The sequence below is a fragment of the Chiloscyllium plagiosum genome, chromosome 23 (genome assembly GCF_004010195.1).
Source record: "Chiloscyllium plagiosum isolate BGI_BamShark_2017 chromosome 23, ASM401019v2, whole genome shotgun sequence".
Lineage (NCBI taxonomy): Eukaryota > Metazoa > Chordata > Chondrichthyes > Orectolobiformes > Hemiscylliidae > Chiloscyllium > Chiloscyllium plagiosum.
Genome location: NC_057732.1, coordinates 58,160,109 through 58,184,286, shown reverse-complemented (window position 1 = coordinate 58,184,286; position 24,178 = coordinate 58,160,109). Strand labels below are relative to the sequence as shown.

At 41.3% G+C, this 24,178-nt stretch overlaps 1 protein-coding gene across 1 annotated transcript in view; it reads right to left on the bottom strand.

The window, feature by feature from the left end:
• ncor1 (nuclear receptor corepressor 1) overlaps nucleotides 1-24,178 on the bottom strand; it is a 413,945-nt gene that overhangs the window by 201,979 nt on the left and 187,788 nt on the right. Inside the window, exons 14-15 of the mRNA XM_043713232.1 lie at nucleotides 16,168-16,298; nucleotides 4,944-5,131 (exon numbers count right to left, since the gene is read on the bottom strand). Coding sequence (XP_043569167.1) covers nucleotides 4,944-5,131; nucleotides 16,168-16,298 — 319 coding nt within the window. The remainder of the gene's footprint in view (nucleotides 1-4,943; nucleotides 5,132-16,167; nucleotides 16,299-24,178) is intronic.

Below are 24,178 nucleotides of genomic sequence, written 5' to 3'. Positions count from 1 at the left end.
TGATTGAACTTCTGAAGAGCCATAACTGACTCAAAACATAAACTGTTCCTCTCTTCACAGATGCTGCCAGATCAGCTGAGTGATTGCAGCACTTAATTTTTATTTCAGGTTTTCAGCATCAGAGAATACTTTGCTTTAGTTTTACAATTCTGCTATCGTTGTTTGCCTCAACTGGGGAGTTAGCAAACAATCTAATGTCTTGTCCACTCTGCTATATCTTCTGATCACTTAGAAGCAAGATAGCGCTAGATACGGCCAACTCCTTGCAAGCTCCTTCGTGCAGATCTAAGTTTCCTATTTCCTACAATCGTTCTACACTCTAAACTTAATAGCATGCTTTTAACCTATTGTTTACTATCTACACTACTTAACTCTGTGATCTGCCTGTATTGCTTGCAAGACAAAGCTTTTCATTGTGCCTCAGTACATGTGACAATAAATTCAATTCAATTCAATTCATTGCCTTTTAAAAAATTCAGTGCAGGTAGACCATATCAACTGTTTCCACCTCACCAGTGTATTTGATTACATTTAAAGCCCTAAAAATCATTTTGTCAACCAAACTTTTAGACACTGGATCAAAAAAAAAATCAGTACAACACTGCAGCTTTTCTAAAATACTGAAAAACAACCTGAGGGAAAAATGAATGAAACATGCCAAATCATTTACTGAATTGTTACAAATTAAGTGCAGATTTCAGCTGATCTGGATTCTGGTATCCTTAGTTATGGGGTTTAGCAGTACAGTCACCTGGAAAATGCTCTCTGACCCATATTCCCACCACAGCTGCACTACAACTAGAAAATGCAACTATTCTGTTCTAGCTGCTTATATAGTAGAGGCTTTCAAAATTGATTTGATGAGATCATGTTTTTATACAGCTGGGTCAAAGTATACCATTAAGAGTTCTCCAACATCATCAGTTAGCAATTAATTCTGTTATAACATAGCCTGAGCTATCGGGGCTATGTCACAGTGAGCTATTTAGATGCACATGATGGCACCCCAGACCCAGGTACAGAGTTAAACACGTGTTCTGAAAAATCTACACATGTTACTGATACTAACAAATCATGGTGTTCTGATTTAGGATTTATCAGCCTTTTCCTGAACTGCAGGCTTTTAAAACTGAATGCTAATCAGTGAATCAGGAATATAAATTGGACTAAGTTGTCTTAACCTAGAGAGTCATTATTACTCATCCACAATCTGGATCCACTGCTCTAGGAAAAATGTTCTTAAATAATAGTAATATCCCTTCCTGACAGTGAGTTAATATTAGAGGTTTCTTACTATCTCAGACAAAGGTAGGGCAGTAAATCCATTAAAGTGCCATTTGCTAATACATAATTTCTGATTAAGTTCGGAATCTGTTGTTGCGGTATGCACACCCTGTGGGGAACATACCTGCTGCAGAACATGTAACTTCTTACAGTTAAACACAATGCCAAAATAAATGCTAGCACAATATACTTTCTGTACAGTGGTGTTGCTACATAAAGACCAGGAAGAGAAAAACTTATAACATTACCTACCCCAGGAATGTGTTGAATCACAGGATCTATGCAAGAGTTCTAAATCAATAATTCTGGCAAACCCTAGTGACGAACAGGAACACACTCTCAACATTTTGTTGGATGGGTGTGACAGAAAGCAGTTGTACTCAGCATGAGTAGGGGCTAGGGAAACAAGTTTACTGGTAAACTGCCAGCAGTTTAGTTCCGAGGGAAACCGGAAACAACACACAGACAGACCAAGCACCAAATGAAAAAGTTCCAAGAAACAAGAGTCACCACCAGCTGCAATGGAAGATTAAGAACTGTAAAGTAGTAGAACTGAAATAAGCCATCAGTAAACAGCTGCTTCCATCATAGTAACCCCATTTTAAAGTAATTAAAAATGCAGACTCAAGTAGTCATTAACCCTTTCCACAAAGTTAGGTGGGAAATTCCCGACAGTGACAGAATCATAACTACAAATCCTGAATAGTTTATAAACAGACTGACAGCCTAAAGGGATTTACTATCTTTCAATATATTATAAAGCATGTCAGTTATTAGACTATGATGCACACAAATTCCTTCTCTTACTTCCATATTAGCCTTTTGCAATTCATGCAGGAGGACATCCAGGTAGCTCTGCAACCTCTCACTAATTGGAGAATATGCCTTTTTTATTCTTCTGCCAAACTGAACAATTACAAATTTCCCCATACAATATTACATTTGCTAGATTTGTGCCCACTCAGTTAACCTCTTTTTTTTGTGGCCTCACATCCTCACTTCAACTTACTTTTCAACCTATATTTGCTTCATGAGCAAATTTTGCAACTATATCTTTCAACCCTTCATCCAAGTCAGTTATATAAATTGTAAACAGTTGAGGTCCCAGTGCTGATTCCAGTGGCACACCACACATTACATCGTGCCAACTTGAAAAAGACTCCATTTATGCCTTCTCTCTGCTTCAGTCAGTCAACCTTTTATCCATGCCAGTGACAGAAAGTGAGGACTGCAAATGCTGGCGATCAAGAGTTGAAAAGTGTGGCGCCGGAAAAGCACAGGTCAGGCAGCATCCAAGGAGCACGAGAGTCAACTCTCCTGATCTGCCGACCTTTTCCAATGCCACACTTCTCAAAACAAAGTGAACAGGGAGCAGACTTTAAAACTCTGAGTCCCAGAGGAAAGGCATTTAATCAATTTTCCAAATAATTGATTATCCGAACGTTCATCTCGTTCGGATAATCGAATTTCCACTGTCTTTAAAAAGGAAAGTAGAGAGAAAACCAAGTACAGACCAGTTGGCCCATTTATCTGTATTGGGGAAAGTGCCAGAGTTCAATAGAAAAAATTTAATAGCTAAGCACTTGGAAAACAGTGGCAGGATTGGACAGAGTCAGCATAGATTTACAAAAGGAAAATCATGCTTGACAAATCTACTGGCACTTTATGAGGATGTAACAAACAAGTTGAAAAAGGCAAGCAATGTAGGTTACTTGTCTTTCAGAAGGCTTTTGTCAAAGTCCCACACACAAGATTAGAGTGTAAACTAAAGCTAATGGGATCAGGGTGGTGTATTGAGATGTAAAGAAAGTCAGTTGGCAGAAAGTAAACAGAGTTGAAATAAACATGTCTTTTTCTGAATGGCAGGCAGTGACTAGTGGAGTTACTGCAGGGACCAGCACATTGAACTAAACTAGTCACAATACAAGTTCAGAAGATGTAGAAACAGAATTGGCCATTCGGCCCATCAAGTCTGCTCTGCCATTCGATCAAGGCTGATATGCTCCACACCCCCATTTTCCTGCCTTCTCTCTCTATCCCTTCAATCCATTACCAATTAAAAATATGTTTACTTCCTCCATAAAATTACTCACTGTCCCAGTATCCACCACAGTTTGGGGTACCAAATTCCACAGATTAACACCTTTTGGGAGCAGTAGTGTCTCCTCAACTCTGTTTGAAATTTGCTACCCCTTATCCTAAGACGACAATCTCTCACCATAGAATGGCCCACAAGAGAAAACATCCACTCTACGTCTATTTTATCCACACCTTTCATCATCCTGAATACCTCAATTTGATCTTCCCTCATTTTTCTAAATTCCAGAGAATACAGATCTAAACTGTTCAAGCTCTCTTTATACGACAAACCCCTCATCTCTAGGATCAATATAGTGAACCTCTCCTGAACTGCATCTAATGCCACTACATCCTTCCTCAAGGAGACTGAAACTATGCATATACTCCAGGTGTGGTCTCACCAATACCTTGTATAGTTGCAACGATACTTCCTTATCTTTATATTCTATTTCTTTAGCCATAAAAGCCAACATTCCATGGGCTTTTTTTATTATCTGCTGTACCTGCATTCTAGTTTTCTGTCACTCATGAATGAATACACCTAGATCCCCCTGCAGTGGAGCACCCTGAAGTCTCTCCCCATTAAGGTAATAGGTCACCTTTCCATTTTTCGACCCAAAAACATGAGACCTCACACTTATACATGTTAAACCCATCTGCCACATTTTGGTCCACTCTTCTAATCTATCTATTTCCATTTCTAAGGTTCTTACTTCCTCCTTGCAATTTACCATCCATCCTATTTTTACATTGCCTGCAAATATATATATTAATGATTTGGATTAGGGAACTATCCAGTTTGCTAAATATGCAGATAACACAAAATGAGGGTGGGGGTGGGGGGGTGCATAAATGCTGCAGTGAGATTTGGGTAACACTGAAAGTGCAAATGCATGATAGATGCAGAGTAATGTGAATAAATGTGAGGTTATTTATCTTGGGGGAAAAAATAGGAAGGCAGATTATAATCTGAATGTCTATAAATTGGGAGACAACGATGTACAACAAGACCCAGTTGTCCTTGTACACCAGTCACTGAAGGCAAGCATGCAGGTGCAGTAGACGGAAAAGGTGGCAAATGCTATGTTGGCCTTCACAGCAAGAGTTTTTAAGTGCAGGGGCAGGAAGGCCTTCTTGCAATTAAACAGGGTCTTGTGAAACCATGGCTGGAATATTGTTGCAGTTTTGGTCTGCTTATCTGTGGAAAGATATTCTTGCTATAAAGGGAGTGCAGCAAAGGTTTCCTGGACTTAAGGAGATAACTGACAAGACTGTAGGTCCACTCTGGTGGTGATCTTTCAAGAATCACTGGAGTCAGGGAGGATCCCAGAGGATGGAAAATGGCTAATGTTGCACCTCTGTTCAAGGAGAAGTAAAGTGCTTCATAATTAGTTTGCATGCTTTCTTGAAACTTAACTCACTGGAAGCTTTGTATTATTAATTCAGACCTTTGATTTCAGTCAAAGATTGTGAAATGTTTAATTTTACAATAGGAAAGAAACACAGAACTTGTAATTTTCAATTTTGTGGCTGATATTTCAATGGATTGAGGATATTTCACTGTGGGCAGGTATACTCACCAAGTTCAGGCGGAGGAGGGGGGTTGGGTGGCTCTTCAGTGATAGCTTCTTTTGCCATGGATCTCAGGATCCTGCCTTTCCGCCTCCCCTGACTGTTTGCAGTTTTCCGACCTCGTGGAGCAGACTGTTCCTTTTCTTCAGGTTCCTCTCCTGCAGTATCTGGTTTGTCCTTTTCCTTGACGGTTTCCCTAAAGTGGCATAAAGATAATTGTGATTTAAATAGGACATTACAGCAAATATGTCACATGCTAGTTCAGCCTTCCACTCCAACAATGTAAACTCCAGCTTTCTTGTTCTGCTGGACTTTGCAGTTATGGAGTTCAAACTGGATAAATGCAAAGTGATGCATTTTGGAAGGTCAAACTTGAATGCTGAAATAGGATTAAAGGCAGGATTCTTAGCAGTGTGGAGGAACAGCAGGAAGCTGGTGTTCAAGTGCACAGATCCCTCAAAGATGCCACCCAAGTGGATAGGGTTGTTAAGAAAGCATATGGTGTTTTGGCTTTCATTAACAGGGGGATCGAGTTTAAGAGCTGCAAGGTTTTGCTGCAGCTTTACAAAACCCTGGTTTGAGACCACACTTGGAATACTGTGTCTAGCTCTGGTCACCCTATTTTCGGAAAGATGTGGAGGCTTTGGAAAGGGTGGAAAGATGATTTACCAGGATGCTGCCTGGACTGGAAGGCTTGTCTTACGAAGAAAGGTTGACTAAGCTCGAATTTTCCTCTCTGGAGAGGAGGAAGAAGGAAAGGTGACCTGATCGAGCTATACAAGAAAATGAGAAGAATGGATAGAGTCGATAGCTAGAAACGTTTGCCCACGGCAGGATTGACTAGCATGAGGGGTCAGAGTTTTAAGGTGTTCAGAGGGAGGTATAGAAGAGATGTAGAGGTAGGTTCTTCACACAGAGTTGTGAATGCATGGAATGCGTTGCCAGCAGTGGTGGTGGAAGCAGAGTCATTAGGGACATTGAAGCGACTACTGGACATGCACTTGGACAGCAGTGAATTGAGGGGTGTGTCGGTTAGGTTATTTTATTTGAGATTAGGAATAATCTTTGGCACAACATTGTGGGCCGAAGAGCCTGTTCTGTGCTGTACTTTTCTATTTCTGTATTCTAAATCATCTGAGGTATATCCAAATGCGAGAGAATCCAAAACATGGTAAATTAAGGATTGTAGGTCAACTGACACAATTTTACATAACCACAGGCAAAGTAACAGGAATTCTTACCTGTCCAGAGAGGTAAGAGAGAAGCAGCAAGCCGATAGTTTTAAATGTTTTGATCGCAATCATACTTTTGAAATAAGCAGCATTGTCAGAACCAATGATTTGTCCATAAACATAACGGAAACAATAGGATTATTACAAAAGACATAAGAGACATTAGAAAAGACCTAGTTAGCTTTGAAAAAACTTTCATAGGAAGTGAGCTCAAACTCTGCACGGCTTCCACTCTCTCAAAATTTCAACTGAATTATCCAAAATGTTCGTCCTTTTGTAAACAAATTAGCGCAAAATAGTTTGATATCAATCACAACCCAAACTGTATGGCCTCCCAGAAGATGATCCAAGGAACAAAATGAATGCATCAATAAAATTCCATTCCTTAAAACGTTATTCAGCACTTCAACAGCTCCAACCTGCCCATCCATCAGCATGGTTAGTTTGAATTCTAACCTTGCCCAAGCAGTTAGGTGAAATAATGCTGCTTGTTATGAAGATGGTACAACCAGCTCTGCTTACAAGCACACCTCCTTTTTCAAGACCAGAGTAACAGCCAGAGTAAATTGCAGCCAGAGAGAATTAACTGTTGAAATCATTCTTTCCCCACACAACTGCAAATGTTGCTGTGCTTTTTCTAACTGAATGCCAAATTCAGCATGAACACAGACACAAACCAAGAGACTAAGTTATGGGAGAAAACAACCTGAACATCATTTTAAATACTTGGTTTCACACAGTAGCCTAGTCATCTTACAGACCCAAACGCACACAGGCCTTTGGGGCTAGTAATCCATAAAATGTCTTTGAATAAAGGCAGAAGAGAAATTAAATTTTTAAAAAAAGTGAAGGAAGGAGGCCCTGTACCTTTAATCAAAGAAGGAAACAAGCTTCATATGCAGCAATTTCCAAATAATGAGAAAGATGCAAACTGAGCTTCCCAAAAAAAACAAAAAGCTTGTCCACTCCCCACTTGTCCAGATGAGCACATCTCCAACACATTCAAAAAAAAACTCAATGCCATCCAGGACACTTGATAGAAAGACCATCCTGTACCTCAAAGTTTCACCCTCTGGCTACTAGCCATAGGGGTGACACGGTGGCTCAGTGGTTAGCATTGCTGCCTCACAGCGCCAGGGAGCTGGGTTTGATTCCAACCTCAAGCGACTGACTGTGTGGAGTTTGCAAATTTTGTGTCTGCGTGGGTTTCCTCTGGGTGTTCCGGTTTCCTCCCACAGTCCAAAGATGTGCAGGTCAGGTGAGTTGGCCATGCTAAATTGCCCACTGCATTGGGTGCATTTGTCAGAGGGAAATGGGTCTGGGTGGGCTACTCTTCGGAGGGTCAGCGTGGACTGGTTGGGCCGAAGGGCCTGTTTACACTCTGTAGGGAATCTAATCAAATAGCCAATGTGGTATTAGAATGCACCATCCAAAGGATATACTGCAGAAATTCACTAAGGCTTCTTTAACATGCCCTCCAACTTGCATCTGTTACTCCCTAGAAGGTCAAGCCCAGAAGATGCATGGCGTGCAAGTTCCCCTATAAGCCTTACACCATGTGGCCTTGGAACTATATGACTGTTCCTTCACTGGCACTAAGTTAAATCCTGGAATTCCCTTCCTAACAGCAATCATAAATATCAAAAATAGGAGGAGGAGTACGCCATTATGCCTTTCAAGTCTGCTTCACCATTCAACAGGATCAAGGCTGATCATCCAACTCAGCATCCTGTTCTCTTCTCCCCATACTCGTTGATCCCTTGAGAAACAGAAACATTCTTAGCCTTAAGAAATTATATCTAACCTCCTCTTGAAAATAATCAATATTTCAGCCTCAACTGTGTTCTCTGACAAAGAATTCTAGAGGACCACCACTTCCTGAAGAAACTTCTCATCTTAGTCCTAAATGGCTTACCCTGTAACCTTAAAGTGTAACCCCTTGTTTTGGTCTCACACATATCAGGAACACCAGTCTTGCATTTACCCTCTCTAGTCCTCTTCGAATTTTATAGATTTCTATACAATCCTCCTTATTCTTCTAAATTCCAGTGAATATAGTCCTAACCAATTCAGTCTCTCCTCAGTTGGGAGGTCATGTTGCAGCTGTACAGGACATTGGTTAGGCCACTGTTGGAATATTGCATGCAATGCTGGTCTCCTTCCTATCGGAAAGATGTTGTGAAACTTGAAAGGGTTCAGAAAAGATTTACAAGGATGTTGCCAGGCTTGGAAGATTTGAGAGGCTGAACAGGCTGGGGCCTTTTTCCCTGGAGGGGAGGCGGCTGAGGGGTGATCTTATAGAGGTTTACAAAATTATGAGGGGCATGGATAGGATAAACAGGCAAAGTCTTTTCCCTGGGGTCGGGGAGTCCAGAACTAGAGGGCATAGGTTTAGGGTGAGAGGGGAAAGATATAAAAAGAGACCTAAGGGGCAACGTTTTCACGCAGAGGGTGGTACGTGTATGGAATGAGCTGCCAGAGGATGTGGTGGAGGCTGGTAGAACTGAAACATTTAAGAGGCATTTGGATGGGTATATTAATAGGAAGGGTTTGGAGGGATATGGGCCGGGTGTTGGCAGTAGGACTAGATTGGGTTGGAATATCTGGTCGGCATGGACAGGTTGGACCGAAGGGTCTGTTTCCATGCTGTACATCTTGATGACTATCCCTGCCATCCCAGGAATTAGTCTGGCAAACCTTTGTTGCACAGCCACCACAGCCAGAACATTCTTCCTCAGGTAAGGAGACCAAAACTGCGTACAATACTCCAGGTGTGGTCTCAACAATTCCCTATAAAAGTGCAGCAAGACATCCCCCTTTCTGTATTTGAACTTTCCCACTATGAAGGATAACATACCACTTGTCTTCTTTTCCACCTACTACGCCTGCATGCATATTTCCAACAACTGGTGTATCGGATCTCATTCTACCCCACCCCCTCCCCTTCCTCAATCAACCACCATTCAGATAATAATTTGCCTTCCTGTTTTTCCTTTCAAAATGGATTACTTCATAATTATCCACATCATGCTTCATCTATCATTCATTTGTTCATTCACTCAACTTGTCCAAATTATACAGAAGCAGCTTTGTATCCTTCTCACAGCTTACCTTTAGATGTTCAGAGTTTCCTCATCTAAATCATTAACATTTTCAAAGTTTGTGAGAAGATTTGTAGCTCGGGTGCTCGTTGCTGTGGTTCTGTTCGCCGAGCTGGAAGTTTTTGTTGCAAACGTTTCGTCCCCTGTCGAAATCATTAACATATACTGTTCGACTGGGACAACACTACTATTATAGGACAAGCCAAACAGAGAACAGCCAGGGAATTCCTAGAGGCATGGCACTCATCCACTGATTTAATCAATAAGCACATCGACCTGGACCCAATATACCGGCCACTGCAGCAGACAGCTGGAACTGACAACCGGAAGCAGCAGATACAAAATACCATGCAAGGACTGCACTAAACACTATATAGGACAAACAGGAAGACAGCTAGCAATCCGCATCCACGAACATCAACTAGCCACGAAACGACACGACCAGCTATCCCTAGTAGCCACACACGCAGACGACAAGCAACATGAATTTGACTGGGACAACACTACCATTATAGGCAAGCGAAACAAAGAACAGCCAGGGAATTCCTAGAAGCATAGCACTCATCCACAAAATTGGGTACCCAGCACTGATGATGTCGCCTAGCCAGGGGACGAAACGTTTGCAACAAAAACTTCCAGCTCGGCGAACAGAACCACAGCAACGAGCACCCGAGCTACAAATCTTCGCACAAACTTAGATACAAATCACTATAAACGCCGGAGGAAAGATTACAGAAGCACTTCACAGGAGGCTCCCAAGCACTGAGGATGTCACCTAGACAGGGGACGAAACGTTTGCAACACAAATTCTCAGCTCGACGAACAGAACCACAACAATATATTGTGAATAGCTGGGGTTCAAGCACTGATCCCTGCAGTGCCTCAGTAGTCACTGCTTGCTACTCAGAAAAAGAAGAGTCTACTCCCACCTTTTGTTTCCTGTCTGCCTATAGGTTCTCTTCCAAGTCAGTACACTATCTCCAACTACATATACTTTAATTTTACACACTAATCTCTCATGTGGGACCTTATCAATTGCCTTCTGAAAATCCAAGTAAACCACATAGAGTCAGAGATGTACAGCATGGAAACAGACCCTTCGGTCCAACTCGTCCATGCCGACCAGATATCCCAAACCAATCTAGTCCCACCTGCCAGCACCCGGCCCATATCCCTCCAAACCCTTCCTATTCATATACCCATCCAAATGCCTCAAAGGTTGCAATTGTACCAGCCTCCACCATACCCTCTGGCAGCTCATTCCATACACGTACCACCCTCTGTGTGAAAATGTTGCCCCTTAGATCTCTTTTATATCTTTCCCCTCTCACCCTAAACCTATGCCCTCTAGTTCTGGACTCCCCGACCCCATGGAAAAGGCTTCCACTTATCAAATCTATTAGTTACCTCAAAAGATTCCAGTAGATTTGTCAAGGATGAGTTACCCCTCATAAATCCATAATGTCTCTGTCCAATCCTATTACTGTCTCCAAGCAGTCTGCTGGAAAATCTTTTATAATGGATTCTAGGAATTCACCTACTGCCACTGTTAGACTAACTGGTCTACAATTTTTGATTTTCTCTCTTCTTCCTCTGCTTTTAAGTAGTGGAATTAATTAGCTACCCTCCAATCCATAGGAACTGTTTTAGATTCATTAGAACCTTGAAAGGTGACCACCAATTTATCCACTATTTCAAGGTGCTACTTCCTTAAATACTTTGGGATGCAGATTATCAGAGGCTGGGGATTTATCAGTCTTTCATCCTATCAATTTCACCAACACAATGTCCATACAAAAACTGATTTCCTTCAATTCATCCCTCTCACTAGACCCTGTATCCTCTAATATCTTTTGGAACATTATTTGCGTCCTCCTTTGTGAAGGCAGAATCAAAGCAAGTATTTAATTTGTCTGACATCTCTGATAGAATCTTAAAATTCTCTTGTTTCTGACCGCAAGGCCCCGACATTTGTCTTCACTCATCTTTTTCTCTTCATATACCTACAGAAATCTTTGTTGTCAATTTTTATGTTCCCAAGCTTACTCTCATACTCTATTTTCCTCTCTTAATCCATTCCTTTCTTCTCCTTTGTTTAAATTTAAACACCTCAGGTCTGCTTTTCATCACTGCATAATTTACATACTCCTTCTTTGGATCTCATACTATTCCTAATTTTGATTGCTCCTTTTCCCATTTTATTTTTGTGCCAGACAAATGAACAATTATTGTTGTCCCCAAGGCCAAGTCCCCAACCCTTGCCGTGTTTTTGTCATACCTCTTGACCTTCGCCTCCCTGAGGCTGAATGTAATGTCCTCAGCAAAGGACACAGCTTCATACCCTTACATCCCCACTTCAATGAATTTTTGGCTCATCATGATGTTACACTGTTTTTCCACTGCCTCCATCTCTGCGCCCACATTTTCAGGCAGGATTCTCCCTCTCATTCCACTAATCCCTTCACCCACCTCCAGTATTATCTCTCCACAGATGCCTTCCCCTGGCCTCTGACCTGCCCTCAATGTCGTTCATTGTAAACTGCTGACGTGACAACAGCCATCTCAATTTCTCTGCTCTTCTCACACACTATAACATGTCCCCTTCTGAAATGCCTGCACTTTTCTCTTTCGGGTACAACTTTGTTACCAAACCCGACAAAAATGTGGAGGACACAACAAAGGCACTGACATTGTATCTGGCACACTGATTGTTACCTTGCAGTGACTCAACACCAACTCTCTGACATTTGTTCCTACCACCCCCTGGACTACCATCCCACAGCTGAACATCAAGCTATTGTTGCCAGGACCATCAGCGACCTCATTACGTTCAGAGATCTCCCCCCACTGTCTCCAACCTTAAAGTCTAACAACCCTTCAGCCCACTTCTACCTCCTTCCCAAAATCCACATACCAGATTGTCCTGGTAGGCCCATATCATCCTATTCCTGTCCCATCGAGTTCATTTTCTTCTACCTTGCCTCAATCCTTTCTCCAATTGTCCAAACCCTGCCCAACAACGTTCACAATTCCTCTGAAACCCTCTACCGTATTAACAATTCCAGTTCCCTGGCCCTAACTGCCTCCTGTTCAACATGGATGTCCAATCCCTCCATACCCCATCAGGATGGTTTGAAAGCTCTCGGCTTCATCCTCAACTACAAGCCTGAACAATCCCCATCCACCACCACTCTCCTCCACTGGCTGAACTTGTTCTCTCACTGAACAATTTCTCCTTTATTTCATCTCACTTCTGTCAAGTCAACGGAATGGCTATGAACACCTGCATGGGTCCCAGCTTTGCCTGCCTCGTCATGCTGTATGTGGAATGATCCTTATTCCAGTCTTACACTGATCCCCCACCCCGACCACTCCTTTCTCGGTACATCAACGACTGCTTTGGTGCCAGCTCATGATCCCAGCAGGACCTTGAAAACTTCATTCATTTTGCCTCAACTTTCACATTGTCCATTTCCAACACTTCCCTTCCTTTCCTTGACCTCTCTGTCTCCATTTCGGGAATGAACTGTCCATTGCCATCCACTACAAAGCCATTGACTCCCATAGCTACCTTCACCACAGCTCTTCACATGCCACATCCTGCAGGTACTTCATCCCATTTTCCCAGTTCCCTTGGTCTCCATTGTATCTGTTCGGACGATGCCAGATTCCAGAACAGCACTGCTGACATGGCTTTCTTTTTCTATAACCATGGTTTCTCACCCACTGTGGTTGACAGGGCCTCAACCTCATCCGACTTATCACCCTTGCTCCCTTCCTATCGCTCACAACAGTGTGATTGGGTTTCCAATGTCCTCATTTTTCATCCGAACAGCCGCTGCATTCACAAGATTATCCTCTACCATTTCAGACTTCTCCAACAGAATGCCATCAACACATCTTCCCCTCACTCCCCTTGTCTGCATTTCATAGGATCATTCCCTCCAGGACACCCTAGTCCATTCCACAATTATCAAAACCACCCCCCCAATCCCCATGGCACCCTCCCTTGTAACTGCAGAACGTGCAACACCTACCCTTTGGCCTCCTCCCCTGATCACCATCCAAGGGTTTAAACAGCTTTCCCAGGTGAAACAGTATTTCACCTGTACCTGCTCCAACCTTGTGTACTGTATTCGCTGCACTCAATGTTGGCTACTCTATATTGGAGAAACCAAACGCAGACTGGGTGACCGCTTTGCGGAACACCTCCAGTCTGTGAGCAAGCATAACCTCCCCGCCCCCCCCAACCTTCCCAAAACCAGTCATTTTAACACAGCGTGTGCATCATGTACACGTCTATCCTTAGCATGCTGCAGTGCTCCAGTGAATCACAGCGCAAACTGCAGGAACAACATCTCATCTTCAGACGAGGCACTTTACTGCCTTCTGGACGTAATATTGAATTCAACACCTTCAAATTGTGTATATTTCTTCCCTTTCTCTTATCTTGTTACTATGTCCTTTCAAGCATGGTAGTTAGACACACCATTGTTCTGCCATTCTCACATTCTGACCACTTAATCTGAACTATAAACACCCTTTTTCCCCTAAACACTCTACAACTCTTCACTTCTCTCCCCCACCAGTTAACAGTCGAGCACATTGCTGTGGGTCTGGAGTCACATGTGGGCCAGACTGGGTAAAGGCTCTAGATTTCAAGGACATTAGTGATTCAATTATGTTTTCACAATTTGACAATGGTTCAGAGTTATCACTGCACTAAATTTTCTTTACTTCTGGATGTTTTTTATTTTACCGATTTCAAATTCCAACATACATCGTAAAACTTGAACTTCTATTCCCAGAGTATTAGCCTAGGGGCTCTGAATTATCATTCCAGCTACATGAGCACTACACCACCACTTCCCCATAACCGCAGCAAGTCAAGAAAATAGCTCACCATGTCATCAAGGGGCAATTAGGGATAAGTACAAAAAGCGGAGCTTGGCAACACTACTCACATCCTATGAAGCAAATCAAAGAGTTATTTTATTCCAAGTCTAGTAAGGAAGGATTGTAAAAATCATTTGCAGAATGGATCTTAATAAGTCAACATCACATGTAGAATGGGTGTTAAACTTCAAAATGATACTTTAGAAGACTATTTGGCCAGTTGTCTCCATGCTGATTTTAAGAGCAACTCAGTTCGTCCCACAAGCTGTTCTATTTCATAGCCCTAAAGTAGTTTTTTATTTTCAAGTAATAATTCAATTCCCTTTTGAAAGCCACAAACGAATCTGCCTCCACATTGGACAGAACATAAAGAACAGCAAAGAATAACCAAAAGATTAATACATAAGAGAAAGATTAGAGTACATCAGAAAACTAGCAAGAAAAATAAAAATATACAATAAAGATTCTTCAAGCAAAGTGAGCATTGAGCCTACACAGCATGTACCTGGGGAATTAACAATGATAAACAGGGAGACAAAAGAGCAACAGATATTTTGTCTGTCTTCACCTTAGACAGCACACATATCAATCCAGAAATAACTGTATATCAGAAAGTGAAATGGAGGCAGAAATTTAAAACATCTACAATCATCAGAGCAAAGTTGCTGAGGTTATTTTAGCCTGAGATGGAGAGCACTGGAACCCTAACTCTTGATACAGCAGGGTTGGATTTGTTTCGCTGACCAGGGTATTCCCCTATAAAGTACAGAAATCTTTGTAGATATAAAAATATTGAACAGGTTGCCATCATCTGTGCTTTGCAAAGATTTTCAAAATTATCAAATGACAGCATTTGTCATAATTCCTAACTCCAAACGTTTGAGTAATCTGCAAACTGACATTTTGAATTTACTGGTATGTGGCTTGATCTAAGAGATTCTTTTGAAATTTTGAAACATATACTGTTTCTAACAAAATAATTTAAAATGTACAGTATATCTTTAGCAAGAATAAAATTTATCCACTTCACACGTAAAGTGATATATTTTGGGAGGTCAAATGCAAGAGGAAAGCATACAGTAAATGGCAGAATCCTCAAAATGAAATGCAGAGGGATCTTGGAGTGCATGTCCATAGCTCCCTGAAAGTGGCAGCACAAGTGAATTAGGTGGTAAATAAGGTGTATGGCATGCTTACCTTCATCAGTCAGAGCAATGAGTGTAAAAGTTGACAAGTCATGATGCAGCTGTATAAAACTTCAGTTTGTTCACATGTGGAGTACTGTGTGCAGTTGTGGTCACCACACAATAGGAAGGATGTGGAGGCTTTGGAGAGGATGTAAACGAGGTTTACCAAGATGTTGCCTGGTTGCAGTGTATTAGCTATAAGGAGAGGTTGGACAAACTTGGATTGTTTTAGCTAAATAATCGGAGGCTGAGGGGTGACCTGATAGCAGTAAAATTATGAGAGGCAAGAATAGGGCAGCTAGTTGGAGTGATTTTCCCAGTGTAGCAAGGTCAAGCACTGCGGGGCATAGGTTTAAGGTGAGGGGGAAAAGTTTAAAGGAGATGTGCAAGGCAACATCTTTTTTTTTATACAGAGGTGGTAGGTGCCTGGAACGTGCTACCAGGGAAGATGGTAGAAGCAGATATGATCGCAACATTTAAGAGGCATTTAGATAGACATATAACCAGGCAAAGAACTGAGGGATATGGACAATGTGCAGGCAGATGTAATTAGTTCAGAATGATATAATGGTCAGCACAGACATGGCGGGCCAAAGGGCCTGTTCCTATGCTGTACTGTTCTGTGTTCCCTTTAAACATTTTGGGGTACAGGATGGATCTGCAATATACTAAATGCTCTATTACCGCACCACTACAGCGCATCATATTTACGTTGAACATGAGAAGAAAGCAAACAGGACCAGGACTTGCCCATATGTATACATAACTGTTTGAATTACTGATTTCCTATTGAGTGGGTCTTTTCAGTTTTCTGACCTTTGAGGTTCTTCTTTATCATCTTTCTCCTCTTCCTTCTTCTCGTCCTTTTCTTCTCTCTCTACTTTTTCAACCTTTTCCTCCTCTTTTTCAGCTTCTTTTTCTTCTTGTGAAGGGCGAGAAATTTGTTGCTGTAAAACAAAAGACTAGTTTGAGTCTAATACCAGATAGCCTGTGACCAGTAAGCATGCAAGTATCCTCAAAAGCAGTTTCAATCTGATACCTGAAGATACAACACCGGAGTTGTTACATAGATGTGAAATGTGGTGAGCTATTATATGTGTTAGCCTATTTGAGATCAACATTCTCCTGAAAAAAGCTCATGGAAGTATAATTCAGTAAAATATCCTAAGAACAATGTTTTGTATCAAAAAGAAATGAGATGGTAAATTTCTCTGGTTGAAAAATCCTTTATTTAATATCTAAATATCAACCATTGAAAGAAAAGCCCAACATGCATTGAAGAAAATGCTTATTTGAACAGTAGCAAAGTAAGGGAACAAATGTTCAGCCTTTAGGAAACCTTAGCATCTTAATACTGCAGGCACTCCTTTCAAAACCTATGGCTTTAATAAAGGTCACTGCGGACATTCAAAAACCATTTGCCAATTGTATTTCACTATCTGATGTTTTTGAGATATTTTGATGATCTACTGTACTAAATAAAGGCACATTTTCACCTGTAAAAATATTTAAATACAGTTCCCTAGAATTTACCAGTAGGTGTCCAATTCTAACCAAGCCTATTTCAAGCCTAGGTTTTGCCTCTCACATTCATACGAACCATTACAAAGCCTCCAGGTCTTGGGTTAAACAAAGGTACAAGGAGAACACATCTAAAATTTGAATAGTCACAACAGAACTGAGCATACTATAACGTACAATGACTATTATCACATCTCTTCTCCTCCTTTTGTTACTTAGTCAGCTAGGCAACTGCACCTCAATTTCAAGTCAGCACTGATCAGCGGAAAACTCAACAAAACACAAAACAGAGACTAGGAATAAGTGGACCTTTTTCAGGCTTGCAGGCTCATACTGCTGTGGTGCTCCAGGATATGTATGGGCCCTCAGCTATTTACAATCTATGTTTTGATTTTGATGAAAAGAATGCAGTAAAATGTATTCAAATTTGCTGACAATAGAAAGTTGGTTGGAACGTAAATGGAGATGAAGACGCTCGTCTGTAAAGCAATTACAGATTATAGACAGGTTACATTGGTAAACAAGAACGTGGCAGATGGAGTATCATGTAGGGAAGTGTGAAGTGATTCGCTTAGGTTAATAAGATATATAGGGTCATGGGCTTTTAAATAGGTACAAAATGCAAGGAAGTTATGGTGAACACTTATAAAACACCAAATCAGTCTCAGTTTATATATTGTCTTCAAGTCTAAACATGACACCTTGCGAAGGAAATAAAGGCATTAGAGAAGATCTTTAAAAGAATGGTTCCAGGGTTTAGGGTACAATGTTCCCAGTGATGGAACAGTAAAGAGACAGAAGACATTGAATTAAAATGAATGGTAATAGAACAAACTGTGACACGTGGTTCAAATCAGGAATGCACTCCTTTAGAGTGTGGCGCAGGCAGTTCAATCATGGCTTTCAAAAGGGCAACTGCCTGAAAATAAAACAATCTAAAAATGAGGAAAAGGCAGGACAGCAGAACGAGCTATGCTTGTACAGTCTTCAAAGACAAAAGTTAAAAATCACACAACACCAAGTTATAGTCTAACAGGTTTATTTGGAAGCACTAGCTTTCAGAGCACTGCTCCTTCATCAGATGGTTGAGGAGTATAGGATCGTAAGACACAGAATTTATAGCAAACATTTATAGTGTGATGCGACTGAAATGATATGTTGAAAAAGACCTGGATTGTTTAAGAACAAAGAAAATTTACAGCCCAGGAACAGGCCCTTCGGCCCTCCAAGCCTGAGCCGATCCAAATGTACTGTCCAAACCTGTCGGTCAATTCCGAAGCACCTGTATATCCCTCTGATCCCCACCTACTCGTGCATCTGTCCAGATGTATCTTAAATGAGTTTAGATCAGATTGGTGCTGGAAAAGCACAGCAGGTCAGGCAGCTTCCGAGGAGCAGGAAAATCGACGTTTCGGGCAAAAGCCCTTCATCAGGAATGAATCTACCCATTCTAAATGCCCATTCTTTTCTGAATATAAATAGATCCAATCCCTCACTACCTTCTCCAGTAACTTTCCCACCACTGATGTTTGTTAGGTCTCCCATCTTTTAGAATGACCATGTTGGTTTCAGTTCTTTCACATGTAAATCCCTGAGCTTTTTTAAAAAAAACTTACATTCCCAAGTGAACTTTAACAATAGGTGCCATGTCAGCTCAGATAATGCATTGAAGGTGTGAGGCTAAGTTTATCTGTCTGTGTCCCAATGTTCAAACTGATTCTTATCTAAAAGAGGGATTAACAGAATCTTAGATGGATTCATGTAGTTTTCGAGCAAAATAAAATGTAATTCTGCAAGTACAAATTCACCCCACAAATCTACAGGTGTGCACATGCATGTGGGTGTTGGGGTGGGTGGGGGAATGTCTGAGTGTGTTTGTGTATGTGTGAGTGTAAAAGGGTAATACACACACACATACATACACTCTCTCACAGATACTCATCTCCTTCCCCCCCCTACATGCACACGCACACAAATAAATTGTGGGGTGAATTTGTACTTGCAGAATTACATTTTATTTAGTTCGCGATCAGTCAAAAGAATCACTAGGAGTATGGTCGGTTTAAAGCAAGGTTACCAGTTTAATAAAATATGGCAGCCTGGCACAGATTTGTCCAGCAACACGGAGAAATGGCGCCATTACATTAAAAAATTACACATTATTTACATGTTTTTTTAAAATAGATAGTACAGCCTTAATTACAAGAAAAGAACCAATCACATATAATAAGGTGACATGATTTACAGCAGTTTAATCCAATGATATTCCCGGGAAAGTTCTTAATTTACGTAGAACACCATCCCATGCAATCAGTTCAAGGTTAGTTCGAATACCAAATCACTGTCTTATGATTCATATTATGAAAAATCCATCGTTCTCTCATCTCTAAAGAGTGAATCTGTTCAGGTTCACACAGTCAAATCATTACTTGCAGCCATTTGTTGTGTTATTTTAAATTGAAAAGCCATTTTGTGGTTAATAAAAGTCTACAGATACCTGTTGCTTCTGACAACAACCTAAATTCAAATTTTAGATCCTCATCAGTTTTGGTCTCCGTTCTCAGACTGTGTGCAAAACTACTCCAATTTCCTGAATAAAGTCTCTGTCCTAAACGAGACAGTAACTAGATTTAGTCTATATTCTCTGGAATTTACAAGTTTAAGAGACAATCCAACGATGTTTAGAGTGTTTGACAAGATTAATGCTGCAAGGCGCTCTGTTGAGAATTGGTACACTAGTTTCAGAGGTATGATTCGGTGAGTATGACCATGTCCCATCCCTGGCAGACCCAGTAGGTCCATTCAGCTCCTGACATCAAGTTTGCATTGGACTGAATATGGTATCATCAATGAGCCCGAGCAAAACTGGAATCAATGGGTAAAACCAAAATCAATGGGTATGACTTCTACACTGGTTCAAGTCATACCTGGCACATAGGAAGATGGGTAAAAACAAGGACTGCAGATGCTGGAAACCAGATTCTAGATTAGAGTGGTGGTGGAAAAGCACAGCAGTTCAGGCAGCATCCAAGGAGCAGGAAAATTGACGTTTCGGGCAAAAACCCTTCTTCAGGAATAGAGGCAGAGTGCCTGCAGGATGGAGAGATAAATGAGAGGAGTCCCTGAATGCTGGATGCTGCCTGAACTGCTGTGCTTTTCCAGCACCACCATATAGGAAGATGGCTCTGCTTGTTGGAGGTCAGTCATCTCATCTCCAGGAGTTCATCAAGGTAATGCACTTTGATCAACCATCTTCAGCTGCTTCATCAATGACTTCCCCTCCATCATAACATGGGGATGTTTGCTGATTATTGAATAATATTCATCACCATTCACAACTCCTCACATACCGAAGCAGTCCATGTTCAAATGCAACAAGATCTGGACAATATCCAGGCTTGGATTAGAGAGTGGCAAGTAACATTTGTGCCACCCAAATGCCAGGCAATGACCATCTCCAACAAGACACAATCTAACAACTGTCCCATGATATTATGTGGTGTTACCATCATTGAATTCTCCACTCTCAACATCCTGGAGGTTATAACTAACCAGAAACTCAACTGGACTCGCCACATAAACACAGTGGCTAAAAGAGGTGGTCAGAGAATAGGAATACTTCAGTAAGTAATTCACATCCAGACTCCGCAAAGGCTCTCCTCCATCCAAAAGGCACAAGTCAGAAGCGTGATGGAATTCTTCCCACTCGCCTGGATGGGTGCAGCTCCAATAACACTTCAAAAGCTTGACACCAAGATAAAGCAGTTCACTTGACTGGCATCACATCCATACCCTTCACAGCAGAATACACTATCTATAAGTTGCAGTGCAGGAATTCACCTAAACACCTTGCAAACCCATGTTCACTTCCACCTAGATGGATAAGGGCTGCAAATACATGAGAATACTGCCACCTCGGAGGAAGTGAGGACTGCAGATGCTGGAGATCAGAGTCGAAGAATGTGGTGCTGGAAAAGCACAGCTGGTCAGGCAGCAGTAAGGATTAAGAGAGTCGACGTTTCGAGCATAAGCTCTTCATCAGGAATACCACCACCTGCAAGTTCTCCTCCAAGCCACGCACCATCCAGGCTTGGAAAAATGTCATAATCCCGGAATTCCGTCCTTCCATGCATTGCGAGTCAACTTACAGCACATGGATTGCAGCAATTCAAGAAGCAGCACACCAGCACTTCTCAAGGACTAAGAACGGCCAGCTAGCAACACCTATGCAAATAAAGAGAAACAAAAGGGCAACACCATACTTTTAAGCTATGACTCCTAGCGCTTAATTTTCCAAGAATGAGCTCATTTCTGATGAAGAGCTTATGCTCGAAACATCGAATCTCCTGCTCCTCAGATGCTGCCTGACCGGCTGTGCTTTTCCAGCACCACATTTATTTACTCTAATTACTTATATACCTGTATGCTAACCTTCAATAATTCTAGCATTCAGACAGCCATATCTCTTTGCATCGCAAGAGCTCTGCAAACATCTCCCCATCCAGGTAATTTAAAAACAAATTCATTTGGCAAAATGGACAATTTCACATTTTCCGACATTGTTTTCCACTTGAGAGATCTTTTCCCATTACCTATCTATATCCTTTTCTTATGTTCCTTATGTCAACTTTACAACTCATTTTCCTACCTATCTTTGTGTCATCAGCAAATTTAACTACATACTTTTGGTCCCTACATCCAAATCATTTGGAAATAAATTGTAAAGAGTTGTGGGCATAACACCATCCTCTGTGGCACATCACTTTTTTTTAAGATTAGATTAGATTAATTACAGTGTGGAAACAGGCCCTTCGGCCCAACAAGTCACACTGATCCGCTGAAGAGCAACCCACCCAGACCCATTCCCCTACATTTACCCCTTCACCTAACACTACGGGCAATTTAGCACGGTCAATTCACCTAACCTGCACATTTTTGGACTGTGGGTGGAAACCGGAGCACCCGGAGGAAACCCACGCAGACACAGGAAGAATGTGCAAACTCCACACAGTCAGTCGTCTGAGGCAGGAATTGAACCCAGGTCTCTGGCGCTGTGAGGCAGCAGTGCTAACCACTGTGCCACCCCCACTTGCGACATCCTGTCACCCTGAGAAAGACCCACATTTACCTACTCTCTGCTTCCCTCTTCTATCCATGCCAACATGTTAACACCCAACAGCATGGGCTTTTATCCTGTGCAATAATCTTTGATGTGGTGCCTTATCAAATGTCTTCTGGAAAAGGGCTTCAGCAATTCACAGATGACAGCAAAATGAAAATGCCTCAGGGAAGAGTAAAGTTTGTGCAGTTGCAAGTTTTGTGTAATTGGCGAGAAATAGTTTAAGTGATCAGCTTATTGTAGTTAGGAAGCTACCAGTTTAAAGAAAAATCAAGCTGCATGCACATCCATACATTCCTGTTCACTTTTTCAGAACATCCGTCCAGAACAGCCTTTCTCCATCCCTCCTCCCTTAAACGGTCGGGTTAAATATGCCATCCTCCAATCTGCCAAGACTGTTGGAATGATAATCAATGCATTCACTATTTCCACAGCCACCTCCTTTAGTGCTGTGGGATACAGATTATCAAGTCCTCAGAATTCATCAGCTTTCAAACTCATTAATTTCACCAGCGTATTTTAATTTCTTTACTAATACATATAAGGATGGTAGACCCCCTCCTCTTAAAGGTCATTAGTGAATCAGATGGATTTTTCTTTTAAATGACAACTACTTACACGATCACCACAACCGGGTCTAGCTGTATATTCTGTAGTATTATTAATTGAATTTAAATTTCGTCAGCTGCTGTGGTGAGATATGAACTTGTAACCACAGAGTATAAATCTGCATCTCGAGATAACTCATCCAGTGATAGTACCATAATACAACTGCTTCTCCTTAGTGTAGAAAGCAACTGGTGTTCTATTAAACCTCAGTAATAATCACCAAATGTTTTAAACAGCTTAATTATAAACAGGGTTCTGTTCTCAGACATCTGCAAATACACAATTTTCATCATTTTATCCGTTCAGTTTTTTTTCTGACTGTTATTTGGACTTGTGAAAGGATGGACCTTTTGATAGAGGAAAGGAACTGCAAATACAGCTGAGTTTATAATTAAGGGTCAAAGGCTCACACATGACCTAATTTATACATACGTAAGTAAAATCTCTGCAATATTCCTTTTGACAGGTACAGTGAATTTTAACTGGCACCTTAAGAACTGGTACTCTCAGTAAACCAGCAAAATTATATACCTCAAATATTAGAAGTTCATGATATTATCCCAAGCTCCAAGTGGTTGAGGGTGTGCGTGAGAACAGCTCTCTGCTGTTAAATAATAAATTTTATTGAAGTCAAAGTTGCATTAAGTGATTTATGCTGTAAATGAAGTATAATGATGATTTGTATACACCCTACATGACGTTTCTATTATTCAGTGTGCATTTAAACACTTTTGATCAACTGGAATATTAGATCAGCCAATACACTCCTATAGGTCCCATAGGTGCTGGTGAATAAAAAAAATTGCTGTAAACACATTCTTGGCAAGCAAGCAGATGAAAGCTTACACAGGATAAATAGCAATATCAAACAATAATGTCAGTCACAATCTTGTTGAATGGTGGAGCTGTCTCAAGGGGCCAAATGCTGCTCTTAATTTATATGCTCATAACATAGGAACATTAATTTTTTTTTACAAATCCTGTGCTGGAAGTAAGATTTTGGTAGCTTTACAAAGTGAAAGAAAAAAACAGCAATTGAAAGTGGTAGAAGACATAATGTTCTGAAAACGTCAACAGAAAATATGGTTGTACAGAATTTGATTTGTTTCACAAAGGCAGCTTCCTGCCTGCAACAGGCTGATCCGACCGCACAGGTCACTAACATACTGGCTCTCTCCAATTACATAAAACTTGCAACTGTGCAAACTCTTCTCTTACCCATGAGGCATTCCCATTTTGCTGTCAGTTGTCAACTGCTAAATCCCAACAGCTGGCATCAAATATCAGAGCAGACACATGAAGCTAACATGCTTCAGCTGACGGTATGAAGAGGGTTGTAAGACAGAACTTTGCACCATGCATTCAAAAGTGTATAACTACAATCTGACCGTGATTTCCTGTGTTTTGGGAAGCCCTTTCACTCTGGTCATTTGCTCTCTCATTAGCTGATCATATTACCTTGCGAAGACAATATCTTACTTGCAACACGTTTCAGAGAACACCTGTGGGACACCTGGACCAACCAACCCAACCACCCTGTGGCTCAACACTTCAACTCACCCTCCCACTCCACCAAGG